This window comes from Carassius carassius, chromosome 12 (assembly GCF_963082965.1).
Source record: "Carassius carassius chromosome 12, fCarCar2.1, whole genome shotgun sequence".
Classification (NCBI taxonomy): Eukaryota; Metazoa; Chordata; class Actinopteri; order Cypriniformes; family Cyprinidae; genus Carassius; species Carassius carassius.
The window spans coordinates 12,857,909-12,870,888 of NC_081766.1; the positions used below are offsets into that span (position 1 = coordinate 12,857,909).

At 38.1% G+C, this 12,980-nt stretch overlaps 2 protein-coding genes across 3 annotated transcripts; one reads left to right on the forward strand and one right to left on the reverse strand.

Moving 5' to 3' along the window:
• Positions 1-1,112: 1,112 nt before the first annotated feature.
• On the forward strand, positions 1,113-4,340 carry LOC132154822 (phakinin-like). The gene is made up of 8 exons (XM_059563509.1): positions 1,113-1,661; positions 1,743-1,825; positions 1,916-2,072; positions 2,161-2,322; positions 3,153-3,281; positions 3,364-3,599; positions 3,942-4,018; positions 4,168-4,340. Exons 1-8 carry the CDS (start codon positions 1,233-1,235, stop codon positions 4,209-4,211), a joined length of 1,317 nt encoding a protein of 438 aa, XP_059419492.1. The 5' UTR covers positions 1,113-1,232; the 3' UTR covers positions 4,212-4,340.
• A 1,198-nt stretch (positions 4,341-5,538) lies between these two features.
• Positions 5,539-12,587, reverse strand: LOC132154821 (kelch-like protein 18). Of its 2 annotated transcripts, none has more exons than XM_059563507.1 (10): positions 12,349-12,587; positions 10,710-10,840; positions 10,463-10,603; positions 9,780-9,978; positions 9,450-9,610; positions 9,078-9,214; positions 8,771-8,993; positions 8,498-8,602; positions 7,537-7,648; positions 5,539-7,415 (listed from the first exon to the last, which is right to left on the reverse strand). In XM_059563507.1, the coding sequence occupies exons 1-10, from the start codon at positions 12,481-12,483 to the stop codon at positions 7,029-7,031; spliced, it is 1,731 nt and encodes a 576-aa protein (XP_059419490.1). In that variant the 5' UTR covers positions 12,484-12,587; the 3' UTR covers positions 5,539-7,028. The 2 variants fall into 2 exon arrangements, with proteins under 2 accessions (XP_059419490.1, XP_059419491.1); XM_059563508.1 differs by lacking the exon at positions 12,349-12,587 and adding an exon at positions 12,231-12,313.
• Between the last annotated feature and the right edge of the window lie 393 nt (positions 12,588-12,980).

A 12,980-nucleotide genomic window follows, 5' to 3' on the forward strand; every position in this document is an offset into this window, starting at 1 on the left:
CATTAAAACACCCACTGTGTACAAATTTGAATACTATCTGTCCTATATAGTATATGAAATTTGAAATAGTGTGTCCCAAATCGTAGTATGTTCAAATAAGTATCCCAGAGGTACCCGGATGGTTTACTATTTCTTGTGGGAATTCAAAGTGCAGATCAATCCACACTCTAATGGCTAATATTGCTGGTGAAATGATGCATGTAACTAAGCAACAGAACAGTCATTTAAGATGTAATAATAACAAAGTAGTTTGTATGTCCCAAGTACTTCCCAAAGCTTGCCTACTATTCTGCTACACTCTCAAAAAAGTAGGTTCTTCTTCCTCACAAAAAGAGTACATACTTTTAGGCCATAGTATAAGTAGGTGAATTGAGACACAGCAACCCATTCCTGAATGAATCGATGCTTGGAACGAATTGGTTGAATGAATTGAATGAATTGGTTGAAAGCGCAAATGAAAAATCCCCACAGTGAAAAATGCCAGTGCTGCTGGACTGAATGGCTCAATGTTACTAGCATACTCTACTACTCTCCTAATGTAAATTTAAGCAGAAATAGAATGGCCTACAAATAGTACAATAATACAAATTCAGTCTAATCAGAATTCTTCCAAGGCCTCTCTGCCAGTCAGCAGAGAGGCCTTGCTTTTCAAGTGCACAAACTATAAAAAAAAGACTTATCTGATTAGAGGTCAGATTGATCCATTTGCCACCAGCTAACAGGAAAATGTGGTGAAGATTACTTATCAAACGCAAAATCATCTTGTGAAACAATTAACTCTTTTCATTCTGCATTTGTTTATACTTTGATTATAAGAGGTGAAATAACATTCTGGATTCATATGCACACGCACACAAAAGTGCTCCCTTTGGTCATTGTGATGCTAGTTTAGTTTCCCCACTGTCATTGTCAAACATAGTCATCCATACCTGTACTGAGAGGGGGACCTGGATTGGTCTATAGAGCTTTCCTGAGAAGACCACTGTGCTGAGGCAGCCGAAAACTGCCTAACGGTGAACAACAAAGAGCAGTGACCAGCAACACCAGGTTTCTGTCACAATAGTACTAAAAACAAAGAGCCTGCTTTCCAGAAAAACAGGCCACCATAAAGAGGGATGCACTCTTAGCTGTTGCTGTTTAGCTGAGGGGAGGTCAGTGGATATTTACGCTCACTTAGTGGTCATGTCTATGGACTGATAGTGGCCTGTCACTTAAAAAGCTTCAGGACAGGAATGCCTTTGCCACGACGCCGATCCTCCTTCCTGGGCCAGGCTGCTTCCGAGCGGCCCGGCGGTGTTGGTCGCATGAGTGCAGCAGGGACCTCTGCGCCTCGGGGAGTGTTTGTAGGCATGGCTCCCACTGGAGGTACCAGCAGCCTGGGTGCACGTGTGTCTCGCAGAGCTCTAGGCATCCACAGCGTGTTTCTGCAATGCCTTAGAAGCACCAGTGTTCCTGTGCTGACCCAGCCCGGAGAACGAGGCCAACAGTTTGGCTTTGACAGCCTCAACACGTGCCTGCTGGAGTACCGCGATAAAGTTCATGCTCTGGAGCAACTCAACCAACAGCTGGAGGAACAGATCAGACACTGCTTGGATCGTAAGGCTGTCAGCGCTGGGACATGGACTGGCCTGAAACAAGACTGGGAGGATGTTTATATGCAGGTAAGAGAATGTTTGACAGGTTTGGAGAAATACATCAAGTATAGAGTGTACAATAAGGCGTTTATTTCTGCTTTCTAACAGGTCAGTGAGGCCATCCTGGACAATGCTCGACTTATGCTCCAGACTGAGAATGTTCAAGCCAATGCAGAGGACTTTAAAGACAGGTGTGAGTTTGATTAAAACAGCAACAGATTTGAATCGTATCCCTAGCTTTTATCTGATTGCCATCAGGGTTTCTATGCATGCATGTGTAGGTATGAGAATGAGCAGCCATTCCGTAAAGCACTGGAAGAGGAAATTAACTCTCTGTACAAAGTCATTGATGATGCAAACCTGACCGGGATGGACCTGGAGAAGGAGATTGACAGTATGAAGAATGAGCTAATGAATCTGGACCAAAATCACATGGAGGTGAGATAAGACCAGCTCCACAATCGAACCCTCTTCATGAGAGAGATATCTTATTGGGAAATTGGTATCTTCTTTTGCTCTTCTTCAGGATGTTAGAGCGATCTATAAGCAGATGCCCGACCGTGAGGTTGATGAGCCAGATGCTCCCACTGAGACCAGCCTGGACCAGATTCTAGCTTTTATTCGCTCTCGCTGGGAGAAGGTCATTGAGAAGAACCGTGCTGAGACTGATGCCTACCTTGAGTGCAAGGTAAACCACAGAACATGAACCCTTAGAGTTATTTATTAGGACATAGACTATTTTATCACACAGTGCTCTGCAATACTTGATTCTGAATCAGTCAATCACTTCATCCTGGACCAAATATGTGTGTACAATGACCACTAAACTGTATAATTAACTGTTTTCAATCTGTAGTTTCTTTCATCTCACATAAAATAATTTGAAAACATTTTATGGTCATTTAATGCATTAGGTATCAGGAACTAACAGTGAATGAGTACATTTTTTACATCATTTATTATTTTATTTTATCTTGAGCACCAAATCCACACATAAGGATGATTTCTGATGGATCATGTGACACTAAAGATGGAGTAATGACTGCTGAAAATCCAGTTTTGGCATCACAAAAATAAATAACATTATATAATATATGAAAATAGAAATCAGTTACCTTGAATAATACAATTTCTTGGTAATTATACATTTTTATATTGCATGTTTGATCAAATAAATGCTCCCTTAGTGAGCATAAGAGACTTCTAAAAAAAATATTCATAAAAAAAAAAAAAAACGTTTTGAACGACTTATATAAAATTAAAAATATAATTTTTTACTGGAAAAAAAGAAATGAGAAATTAGCATTAATCGAAATTAATAAATGTTGTAAAAGTACTGTTCATGTTTATTTTATGTTAACACAAAACTACTGAATAATATTACGGACCTTTTCTACTCAAATAAATATTTCCATCAGGACCACGCCAGTGTCGCAATCACTTTATTGGGGTTTATTTTGTAATAATAACTGACTGAAAAAGTCATAATATGACAATCCCCTATTTGTAAATGTGCAGCAAACTGAAAATGTGGCCAGTAAGCTGAGTCGAGAGGAAGAGGAGCTTGAGAGTCTGAAGACAGAGTGCAGTGATGCTGGGTGCAAGATTCAGAGTCTGCAGGCCGAAACCGAGTCTATTAGAGCTCTGGTAGGACAACCTTCTCAAAGCAAAGATCATAAAGCACAACAGTATTCAATTCACTAGACTGAACTATGCATGATCCCTGCAGAAACGAGGCCTGGAGAACACCCTCAATGACGCCAAGCACTGGCATGGCATTGAGCTCCAAAATCTGGGCTCTGTTATTGCAAAGCTGGAGGCGGAGCTCAACGACGTCCGCGGGGACATCGAGCAGCAGCGCCGTGATTACGAAACCTTACTCAACAACAAGATGAAGCTGGAGATGGAGATTGGAACATATCATGGAATCCTGGATGGAGAGGAGAGCAGATTCTACTCCTCAACGTAAGGCTCATTTCAATCTTCTTATTACACGAGGATAAGACAACTAAAGTCTTCTTCCTCGTTCCTCAAATGCATTGAATCAGGGATCTTCAAACTCAGTCCTGGAGGGCTGGTGTCCTGCAGAGTTCAGCTCCAACTTGCACACCTGCCTGGACGTTTCTAGTATACCTAGTAAGAACTTGATTTGCTGGTGTGTTTGATTAGGATTGGAGCTAAACTCAGCAGGAAACGAGCCCTGCAGGACCAGATCTGGAGACCCCTGAATTAAATTCTTCCCTAGTTTCGGTTTCTGAGATCCCAGACCGATCCCTCATGTAACCACAATGTTGTTCTGTACTGCAGGTTCCTCGGTGGTTCTTCAGTACCTGAGGGAAGAACTGATCCCACACCTGGACCACAAAGCAGTGCACAGACTGAAGGTACTGTTTCCATCTACAGAATGTAGCTCTCAAATTATCTGATTGCATTGTGAATATTAAGCTTAACATTAATGACAACAATGTTTTGTAGAACATATTAAGAGATGATTAAGAGATTTAAAAAAATGTCTTTTGATGTCTTCTATCAGGTTCTAATGCTCCTGGTGCTCCAGAAGAAAGCAAGCCGGAATGATATATGATTTTATTAATCTTTGCAAAAATGTTGATTTTCATTTGTTTCTCCTCACTTGTAATTTACACCATCTATAGACTACATGATTACTGTGCAGGTTAGAAATAAATAAATAATATAAGACATTAACTGAAGATGCACTCATAAAATACTGAGCTCAGTTCATTTTTATTGAGCATTTAGCAGAAGATTTTCTATACAAAGAGTCTCCAGTTGTTTCTCTGACACTAGTCTCTATGATTCAATATTCTGATGTGCCTATATCCTATTTTACTCCCTCAGGCAGCAAAGCCATAAATGATAGTGTGGGAAATATGAATAATTGACTATGGTCAAAACTGAAGCTCCTTAACACATTAATAACACCTTGTGGTTATAATGACACGTCTATGAAACAGCCACTTAGACGTTACTTCAAATCCATGTTATCTTTCTGAACTATCATTTCTTTGTTTAGGAAATCCTCAAATATCACGTTTACTGCATGCATGAGAGAAAAAGCACAACGCTATAACAAAAGCCAATAGGTGACTGACATTCCTAGTTCAAATAGGTGATGTTTTTAAAGAAAAACAGTCCTGAATTTACACTTATTTTACTGAGAATTTATTGAATATTTTTTTTTTTTTTTGTGCACGACTTAAGACACGACAGTCTAGAATAGCATACTAAAATATAATTGCATAAACAGATTACACAAGATTCCTAACATAAACTGAAAGATATTCATATTTAGGGTTATTCATTCAGCAGATGTCACTTCTCTGGTCTCGTTGGGTCTCCAATGACAGAGAAGCATCCAGCACAGTAACGGGCCGGTTTCTTCGTGTTAGCAGAATTGGCTCTTTTCATACGGAATCCAAGACTGCTGACCCTCACATCCTACAAACGTCGGCACAGCTGTAATACTCCACATACAAACAAAATAGGTTTGATTATGTAACATCATAAACATGCTTCTCACCTGTGAGTTTCCTAGTGTTACACTTTCTGACGGCTGTGGATCTGATTTTTGGATCAGTAGAGGCGTCTGTAAGATGAAGAACGAATGCGTTACATCAGTTACAGTTATTCTTTTTAATACCAGAAGCAGCTCCAAAAGAAAAAAATAAGTTTTATACCTTCTGAAGTGGCTCCATAGGAAGAGCAGCTGAGAGGTTCAGCACAGAGATGAGCAGTAACACCATCAGGGCTCTTTTCATGTTCCCAGTCATCTTCAGTCTCATACTAACTGAACAAGCAAACGCCCGTTCAATTAAAACACCACTCAAAGGGTGGGACCCAAAGCTGTTGTGCGTCACAAAGAAAATTACAGCACATGGCGCCGTTGTGTCCATAAAATCAATGTTTATTTAAGACATTTAGGAACTATGTGAAAAAGAATATTTTAGTCCCACACAGAAGATCTCAGTTAATGCCGTTCCTTGAGGTTACATGGAAATGTTTAAAAGTTAACAGGGGCGGCAGACTCGATGTTTGTCCCTGTTGAGCTCTCCCATCTCAAAACGGAGGTAGCCGAGGATATTCAAACACATACAGAGATGTGATCCATATATATATTAGATTTCTGTAAAATGTAAACTTGATTCTCATTTGTGTGACAAACTACCATGTGCAATGCTATAAAAAGAGGAAAGATTACAGCTAACAATAAATTAAAAGAAGAAATACTGCATCACAATTGGAAGTTAATACAAAATAAATCAGCAGAGAAATGCAGTACTGGTATTATGAGAAGGAATATAGAAACCGTATTAAAAATTCACAGTCAGTAATCCTAATTTCAGATGTGTTATTTGAAAACCATCAAGTTGAAAATGTATACGTTTATACAGTTATTAAACATAATTTGGATACTTTTTTCACAAAACATGAGGGAATGTTTCATTTAAATCTCCAATACTCACAGTTCAATAAGAGGATGTGAAGCCACTATACTAGATAATCCTGAAAGCACATATCTGAAAATAGTCCTACGTCAATTTCACTTTCACTGCTAAGTGTGCTAGTTCTCGAAAATATGAAGATCAAATTAAAAGTAAAAGCAAGTCACGGGATTGGATGGGTACACCACAACCCATCTATCCCAGATACAGAGCTGGTGATCTGATCTGTCATCCCCAAATCAAAAAGACGTTTTCTTTCAGCAATTCAAGTCAATAAAGTGGTGAAATAAAAAAATAGCCCTATGTAAAGTGTAATGTCATGGCACATCTAGCAGATGTTTTGCACATACAAATAAAAAGTCATTTGCTCACATTAAATTCCCATCAATATCCCAAGTAAAATACCGTTAGTACTTCTAAGCAAGAACATTTTGTGATAAAATATGATTAAAAACAAGTTTATCCTTATTAATCATACCTTCTTAATTATACTCTCCCAATTATGGCATGGGTTAACAGTGATTAACTTTCACCTGTCTAGAAATCTGAACTGGCTTCCAGTTTAGAGGAAAAACATTACAACTTTATATGTATATATTATGATGATACTCCCCAACAGCTGATGCTTTAATGTACACTATCTGTTAACAGTGCAGAAGTGTGCTATTTAGCAGCGGCCCATTTCCTGTAAATGTCTTCGAATGCATGTGTGAATTCTACATTTGGTTGTCAAAAAGAACAAAACAGGATTACATCACCATTAAAGGTGTACTGGCATATCTGCTTTTTAGGCTTTTCTCAATAAAAGAAAACCTCTGATACAAACATGTGAACCAAGGGTCATGAATGCTTTTTGTTACATCACTCAGTACAAAAGCCATTTCTTTTTAAATAATGAAAATGTCCTAATGGGCTGAGGGAGGCTGTGGAGTTAAGCAGGCTGTAAGGGTATACAGCCCACCCCTACCCCGCCTTCATGGCAAACCATTGGTGCCATAAACGTCCAACGGTTAGTTTCTGGGTCATACATTTCCATAGAGCTGAGATTGGACTGTCCATCATAACCTCCCACTGCATAGAGTCGACCACAATTGGCCACCAGAGAAATGCGGCTGCGTCGAGTGTTCATGGCCACTAGGTAGCTCCACTGATCTGCTACTGAGCTGTACACTTCTGCTCCACTGAGGAACGCAGAGCCGTCATATCCTCCTGCCACATACAGATTGCTGCCAAAGGCTGTGGCACCATGCCGACAGCGCTTGTTTATCATGGGAGCCACAGGGTGCCATAACGCTGTATGATGGTTGTAGTACTCCACCTAGTGGCGGAAACATCAAACAACAAGAAATATATATTTGAAGAACATTCACAACTTTACAACAAGGGTACAAAATACTGCAAATATGTATCCTGTAAATTGAATGCTGATATTTACTTACTGTGTTAAAGATCTGTAGACCATCATGACCACCCGAAACATATATCCTGCCTTCAAATACAGTAACACCAGCAGCACTGCGGCTCGCACTCATTTCTGTAACTATCGTCCATCTGGTAACAAACACACATAAACACATGAAATCAGACATATGCTGATTCCAAAGAAAGCTACGATGTTTGTTGAGATGGAAAATAAATGAACACCTAAATGGATAGTTTAATAAACGGCAAAATAGGGTTGTCACAGGTCCAATACCACTGAAAGGATTCTTGATGCCATAACATTTTTTGCTATCAAAGACATCTTTACTTAAACCATGAAATATTGATTTATTAATAAATTTATTATTCATAAATAGATAATAAATATCTTAATTAATGTGTATGTGGAAACACTTATAAAAGTGTTTCCACAAATCATAAAAATCATAAGTAAAGGGATAAATAATATATTAACAACATTATTATTAATAGACAGTAGCAAGCCTATTAGGCTGTGTTAACATTTTCTATCTGATCAAATAGTGAAGATTGCATGATCGTGTACAACCTTTTTGAATTACATATAGTTTGGCCAAGATTAATAAAGCATTTAATTATAGTGCAGTGTAAGAACATCAAGTTGTTAAAAAGTTTATCTACATAATATAATATTATATTATGTATACAATCACCATTACAAGTAATAGTTTAAAATTCAACTGATGACTAACTTCTATAATGTTAATGTATTATTCTAAGTTGTTGGTCTCTTTTGCAATATAAAAAAGCCTGATGAAAGTATTTGAACAATTATATTATTAAATATTATCACAACATTTTTGATATTCTTTTTGGTCCACATTTTAATTTCTTCTTTATAACAAAATCATTTCCATTGCTAATCACTTGATTCACAAATTAATGAAAGGTGGAAGCCCTACATTAACCCTGAATTTTTCTTGAAGAATGTATGATTACCTGTCAGTCTCTGGAGAATAGCACTCAACTGAGTTTAGAGAGGACTTGCCATCATATCCACCACACACATATATATGTCCATCAACTACGACTGTTCCCATTGCACTAATGCAGAACGAAGAGAAGAAATAGCAAAAGCATTAGATATATTTCACATGTATTGAAAACTTGTTCAACTTGTTCCAGTTCTTTCTCAATAAACAATCAAGTAGCTTTTCAAATTAAAATATATTTCCCTCACATAATAAATATGACAATTTCAGGATTTCCTACCTGCGTTGTGTATTCATGCTAGCAACTTTGGTCCATGTGTCAGTTTCTGGATTGTAAACTTCCACCGTTCTAAGCCGTGACTGACCGTCATAACCACCGATGGCATAAAGCAGCCCGTTCACGACAGCGACACCCACTCGACTGCGGGCTGTGCTCATAGGTTGGCATCGCTCCCAACAGTTTCCAATGGGATCAAATACTTCCACAACGTTTAATGAGTCACCTGTGCATAAAACAATGACTCAACAAAAACTGACACTGACACGTTGAGTAACTAGCACATGAGGTTTCTGAAAGGAGGAGGTACCAGCACTATTGAGGCCCCCAACTGCATAGATTAAGCCCGCGATGGAGGTGCAACATCTCTGTCGTGTTTTGTAGGCTGGGAGGTGTGGACGTCGCTCCGGCATCAGATGGTAATCTTTCGCCTCGTCGACAAGGTCCCTGTTAGAGTAAAAGTCCCCAAAATGATTAATCCCACATCCCACATATTACTTAAAAACTGTTCCATAGTCTCGAAATTGTTATCGTTATCATATAATATCTGAAAATGGAAAGCGTTTGTGTTGAAAAATTATTTTTCTATGCAAAAATCACATGCAATATTTTAGATTCAAAAAAGTGTGTGATGCCAAAAGGTCCAATTATGGAGCATAAGTTATCTCATAAAGAAACTTGCCTGCATTTGTGGCAGCAGCGCACGAGCTCATCTTGTTGGACTCGGTCAGCAATAAACTGAGGTCGACATAGAGGCAGTCGGGTTTTAGACATTAACTCTGGTAACCGTGACTCACGATCTTCACGTGAATGCCATACCCAAGCAAGTACGGCCTCAAACACCTACAAACAACAAACAAGGTCTGGTTTTCTTCTTTATAGTGTCTCAAAAGAAAGGCCCAAAACTATGACACAATGACAGTATATGATCTACATCCATTCATTCAGCTACATCCTTTCTTTACAATGTGTCACTACAATGTCTTCATCCAATCTCTCCAGAGACTCTGACCTGCTCCTCTGCTTGGACATTGAGCTCATCGCAGCCCACAAGCTCAAGCACCTCCTCCGGCCGAAGGGCCAGGAACTCCTCAGACATGGATACCTCGAAAAAGTGCTGGTGAACGAAGCTGTTGGCTGCATCATAAAGCGTGGTGCACATCATAGTCTCTGCAAACTGCCGTACACCAAGGCAATTCTTTGGATGCAACCTGTAAATTAGGAGCAAGTCTGGAACAATGAATCACTTTAAAACCATAACCTAAGAGAGGCCTGTAACAGTTATTGACTATAACCTGGGGTGTGCTTCCCAAAAGCAACGATGGTCACAAGCTGCATCGTTACCAATGGAGCTCAATTAAACTTGTGACCGCAGTTAGCTAACAATGCTTTTGGAAAACACCTGACTGTGATTGTGATGTTATCATTATTATTTAATCACATTTTAACTTCTTATTATAAATGTTGAAACTGTTGTGCTGCTTAATATTTTTGTGCAAACAGTGATATATGTTTTTCAGGATTCTTTGGTGAACTTATTTTTTTAATTATTGAATTATTATTTTTTTAAACAGAAATATAAGTAACTTTTGTTCAATTTAATGCATCCTTGAAGATTAAAAGTTTTGGGAATTTTTTGGGGGGGAAAAAGATTGGTCTTATGAAGAAATTGTTATTTATTTATTTATACATTACCTCTGTTGTAAGAAAGAGCAGCAGGCATCTTTGACATTTTGAAGCTGCAGGAAACTGGCCCCTATGAGAAGGGCCTGGACGTTTTGTTGGTCTATGGCTATGTGTCCGTTGTAGGCAAAGTTTATTAGGGCTTCAAGTGCACTGTTTAGATGCAAAACAGAGGCGAAAACTCTAACGTACATATACAAACAACACAATAGAGCATGTCTAGATATCTCAGATGTCCCTTTGAGGTTTGTATCTTCACCTGGGGTCCATGCCCTGCATGACGATCTCATCCTGTTTGCACTCCACCATGTCATTGGTGAACATGGCATGGAAGTACGGAATAGAAGCAGCAAGGACTATTCTGTGAGCACTGAATTTGTGCTCTCCTACCTGCATAAACAGACAGATACACAAATCTTGATCAGAAATCATCCCATATATATATATATATATATATATATATATATATATATATATATATATAATACAGAAAAATGTCCTGGTTCAGTGTCGATAATTGAGTGCCAAATGAAAAATCTGAAACACCCAAATGAAAACATATTATGACCATTCTTCTGGCCAAAAATTAACAGACGAGTTAAATTTTAATGAATGAAGGAGCATACGTGGAAAAAAGAGCAGTAAGACATTGGGTAAAACCTAATATACTGAAAACTGTAGTATAGGCCTATGTCCTATTACTGTTAGTCAGCAAAAACATGCATACAGCAGGTCAAGTGAAGGAGATAAAGAGGATTACTGCTCTCTGTGACCCACATAAAGGGCTGATGATGCAACAGTTAAAGCACAGCAGCAGATCAGAGACTGAGCACATCTTTCATAACCAGACGCTTCTCCTAATGCTGTTTTATACAGCAACATCATAATATAATATATGACATGTAAATTTAATGGTCATAAAATAACTCAAAACATTTGGTTCTTTAATTACAGAATGTAATTAATTTGTCTTATTCCCAATTATTCAACTATTATTTAAAATATTTCACCACCTTCTAGTTTCTGTAAATAAAGGGGTTGGGGAGGGGCTAATTTGTCATTAGTACAAAAAAATCTTAGCCTAAATGGGTACACACACAGCCTTCGAAATTTGTCTCTGGGACTTGGAGTCAGAAACATTGAGAACCATTTATGTAAAAGGCCTACAGTCACTTGGTATATATCAGTATATATATATATCGGAGTCTGACTGTTAAACAATTTACAAACATTTTTTGTATACAAACGATTACAAACAGTAGGCAATATTTGAAAAGCCAATCTAGTTCATTCTAATTCATCAATCTAATTAATTATGTAAAAAAAAAAAAGAAAAAAAGAAAAAAAAAGAAATGCCAGAGCCAAACTGTTATAACAGTTTGCCAAAATAAATCAAACAGCTCAAGATATGCTGGCTGTCACTGGTGTTTCTATTCAAATCAGCTTCACAATATAGTTAAACATTAAACATAAGGAAGTGACAACCTCTTAACATACCATGGAAGGCGAATTCAAACCCCAAGTAGTTTAAAAATTAATCTACAGGTTCAAATAATAATAGAAACAATAGCAGAATGTACTGTTTTTCCTCCGTGCTTTAGAAGTTTAGTTCATATATACAGCTCTGGTGCAGATGATGAGGATGTTAGCTATACATGCTAACTAAATAACAAAATAATAACAACTCGCTTTCCAACTGATACAAAATATACATATATCAATTTAAGAGCTATCTGCAATGAGACACGTTAACAAACGACTTAACAAATTTGAACATTACAGTTGTTCCTTCCGCTGACAGTGTCTGTACTTCACTAGCCTCTCCCATGCTGACAGCCCAGTGCTACTTGGTTAGCATTTCACTAGCGAATTAACCCTAACAAAGAAAAGCACAGTACCTTTAGGGTGACATCACACAGTTTGCCTTGTCGTCGGATCTCCTCCATCACTGCATATCCACGAGCGGGCAAATCGGCGACAGAAAAATGCATCAAATCTTCTAATTCTTCAAAAATCGTGTCACTCATCGTCATTGATGGATTGGCAACGACCCTTTTGGTCCAAACCGAGACGCCGTAGCTCGAGCTGTATTATGAGTGCCCTCCACCGGCGGTGTCTGCTCCCTATCATGCAGAGCTCATACACGGATCAAATCAGATTTATGTGGATGTACTGGTATTATTTGTGTGATTCACATGTACATTATGGCTTAGGTTGAGTTCAGACTACAGACCAGATCTATAGTCTTTGACAACATAGTCCCTCACAGAAACTCACATGACAGCTATATACTTTAATGTGATAGTTCAGTCTTTTTAGGATATTTTTTTCCAAGTATAAACCAAGGGACAGATGAGGTATAAAATGTTTTTTTCAGTCACGCGAGTATCTGATTATTGCGTAAATCCGTCTAATTAGGCTATACAATTTTAGTTTTGTCATTTTTATTAATTTCATAGAAATTCAAATGATATGTTCTTAATCTGGATTTGTATTTTATTAGTTTTATTTTCTGTCTAACTGATTGTAT

Bases quoted from the DNA above. Each gene is read 5' to 3' on its own strand.
- LOC132154822 (XM_059563509.1), top strand. From the start codon at position 1,233: ATGCCTTTGCCACGACGCCGATCCTCCTTCCTGGGCCAGGCTGCTTCC. The intron at 1,826-1,915 runs GTGTGAGTTTGA...ATGCATGTGTAG, and splicing joins GCAGAGGACTTTAAAGACAG to GTATGAGAATGAGCAGCCAT. The intron at 3,282-3,363 runs GTAGGACAACCT...TGATCCCTGCAG, and splicing joins CCGAGTCTATTAGAGCTCTG to AAACGAGGCCTGGAGAACAC.
- LOC132154821 (XM_059563507.1), bottom strand. From the start codon at position 12,483: ATGACGATGAGTGACACGATTTTTGAAGAATTAGAAGATTTGATGCAT. The intron at 9,215-9,449 runs GCAAGTTTCTTT...TTACTCTAACAG, and splicing joins CGCTGCTGCCACAAATGCAG to GGACCTTGTCGACGAGGCGA. The intron at 8,994-9,077 runs GTACCTCCTCCT...TTTTATGCACAG, and splicing joins TGGGGGCCTCAATAGTGCTG to GTGACTCATTAAACGTTGTG.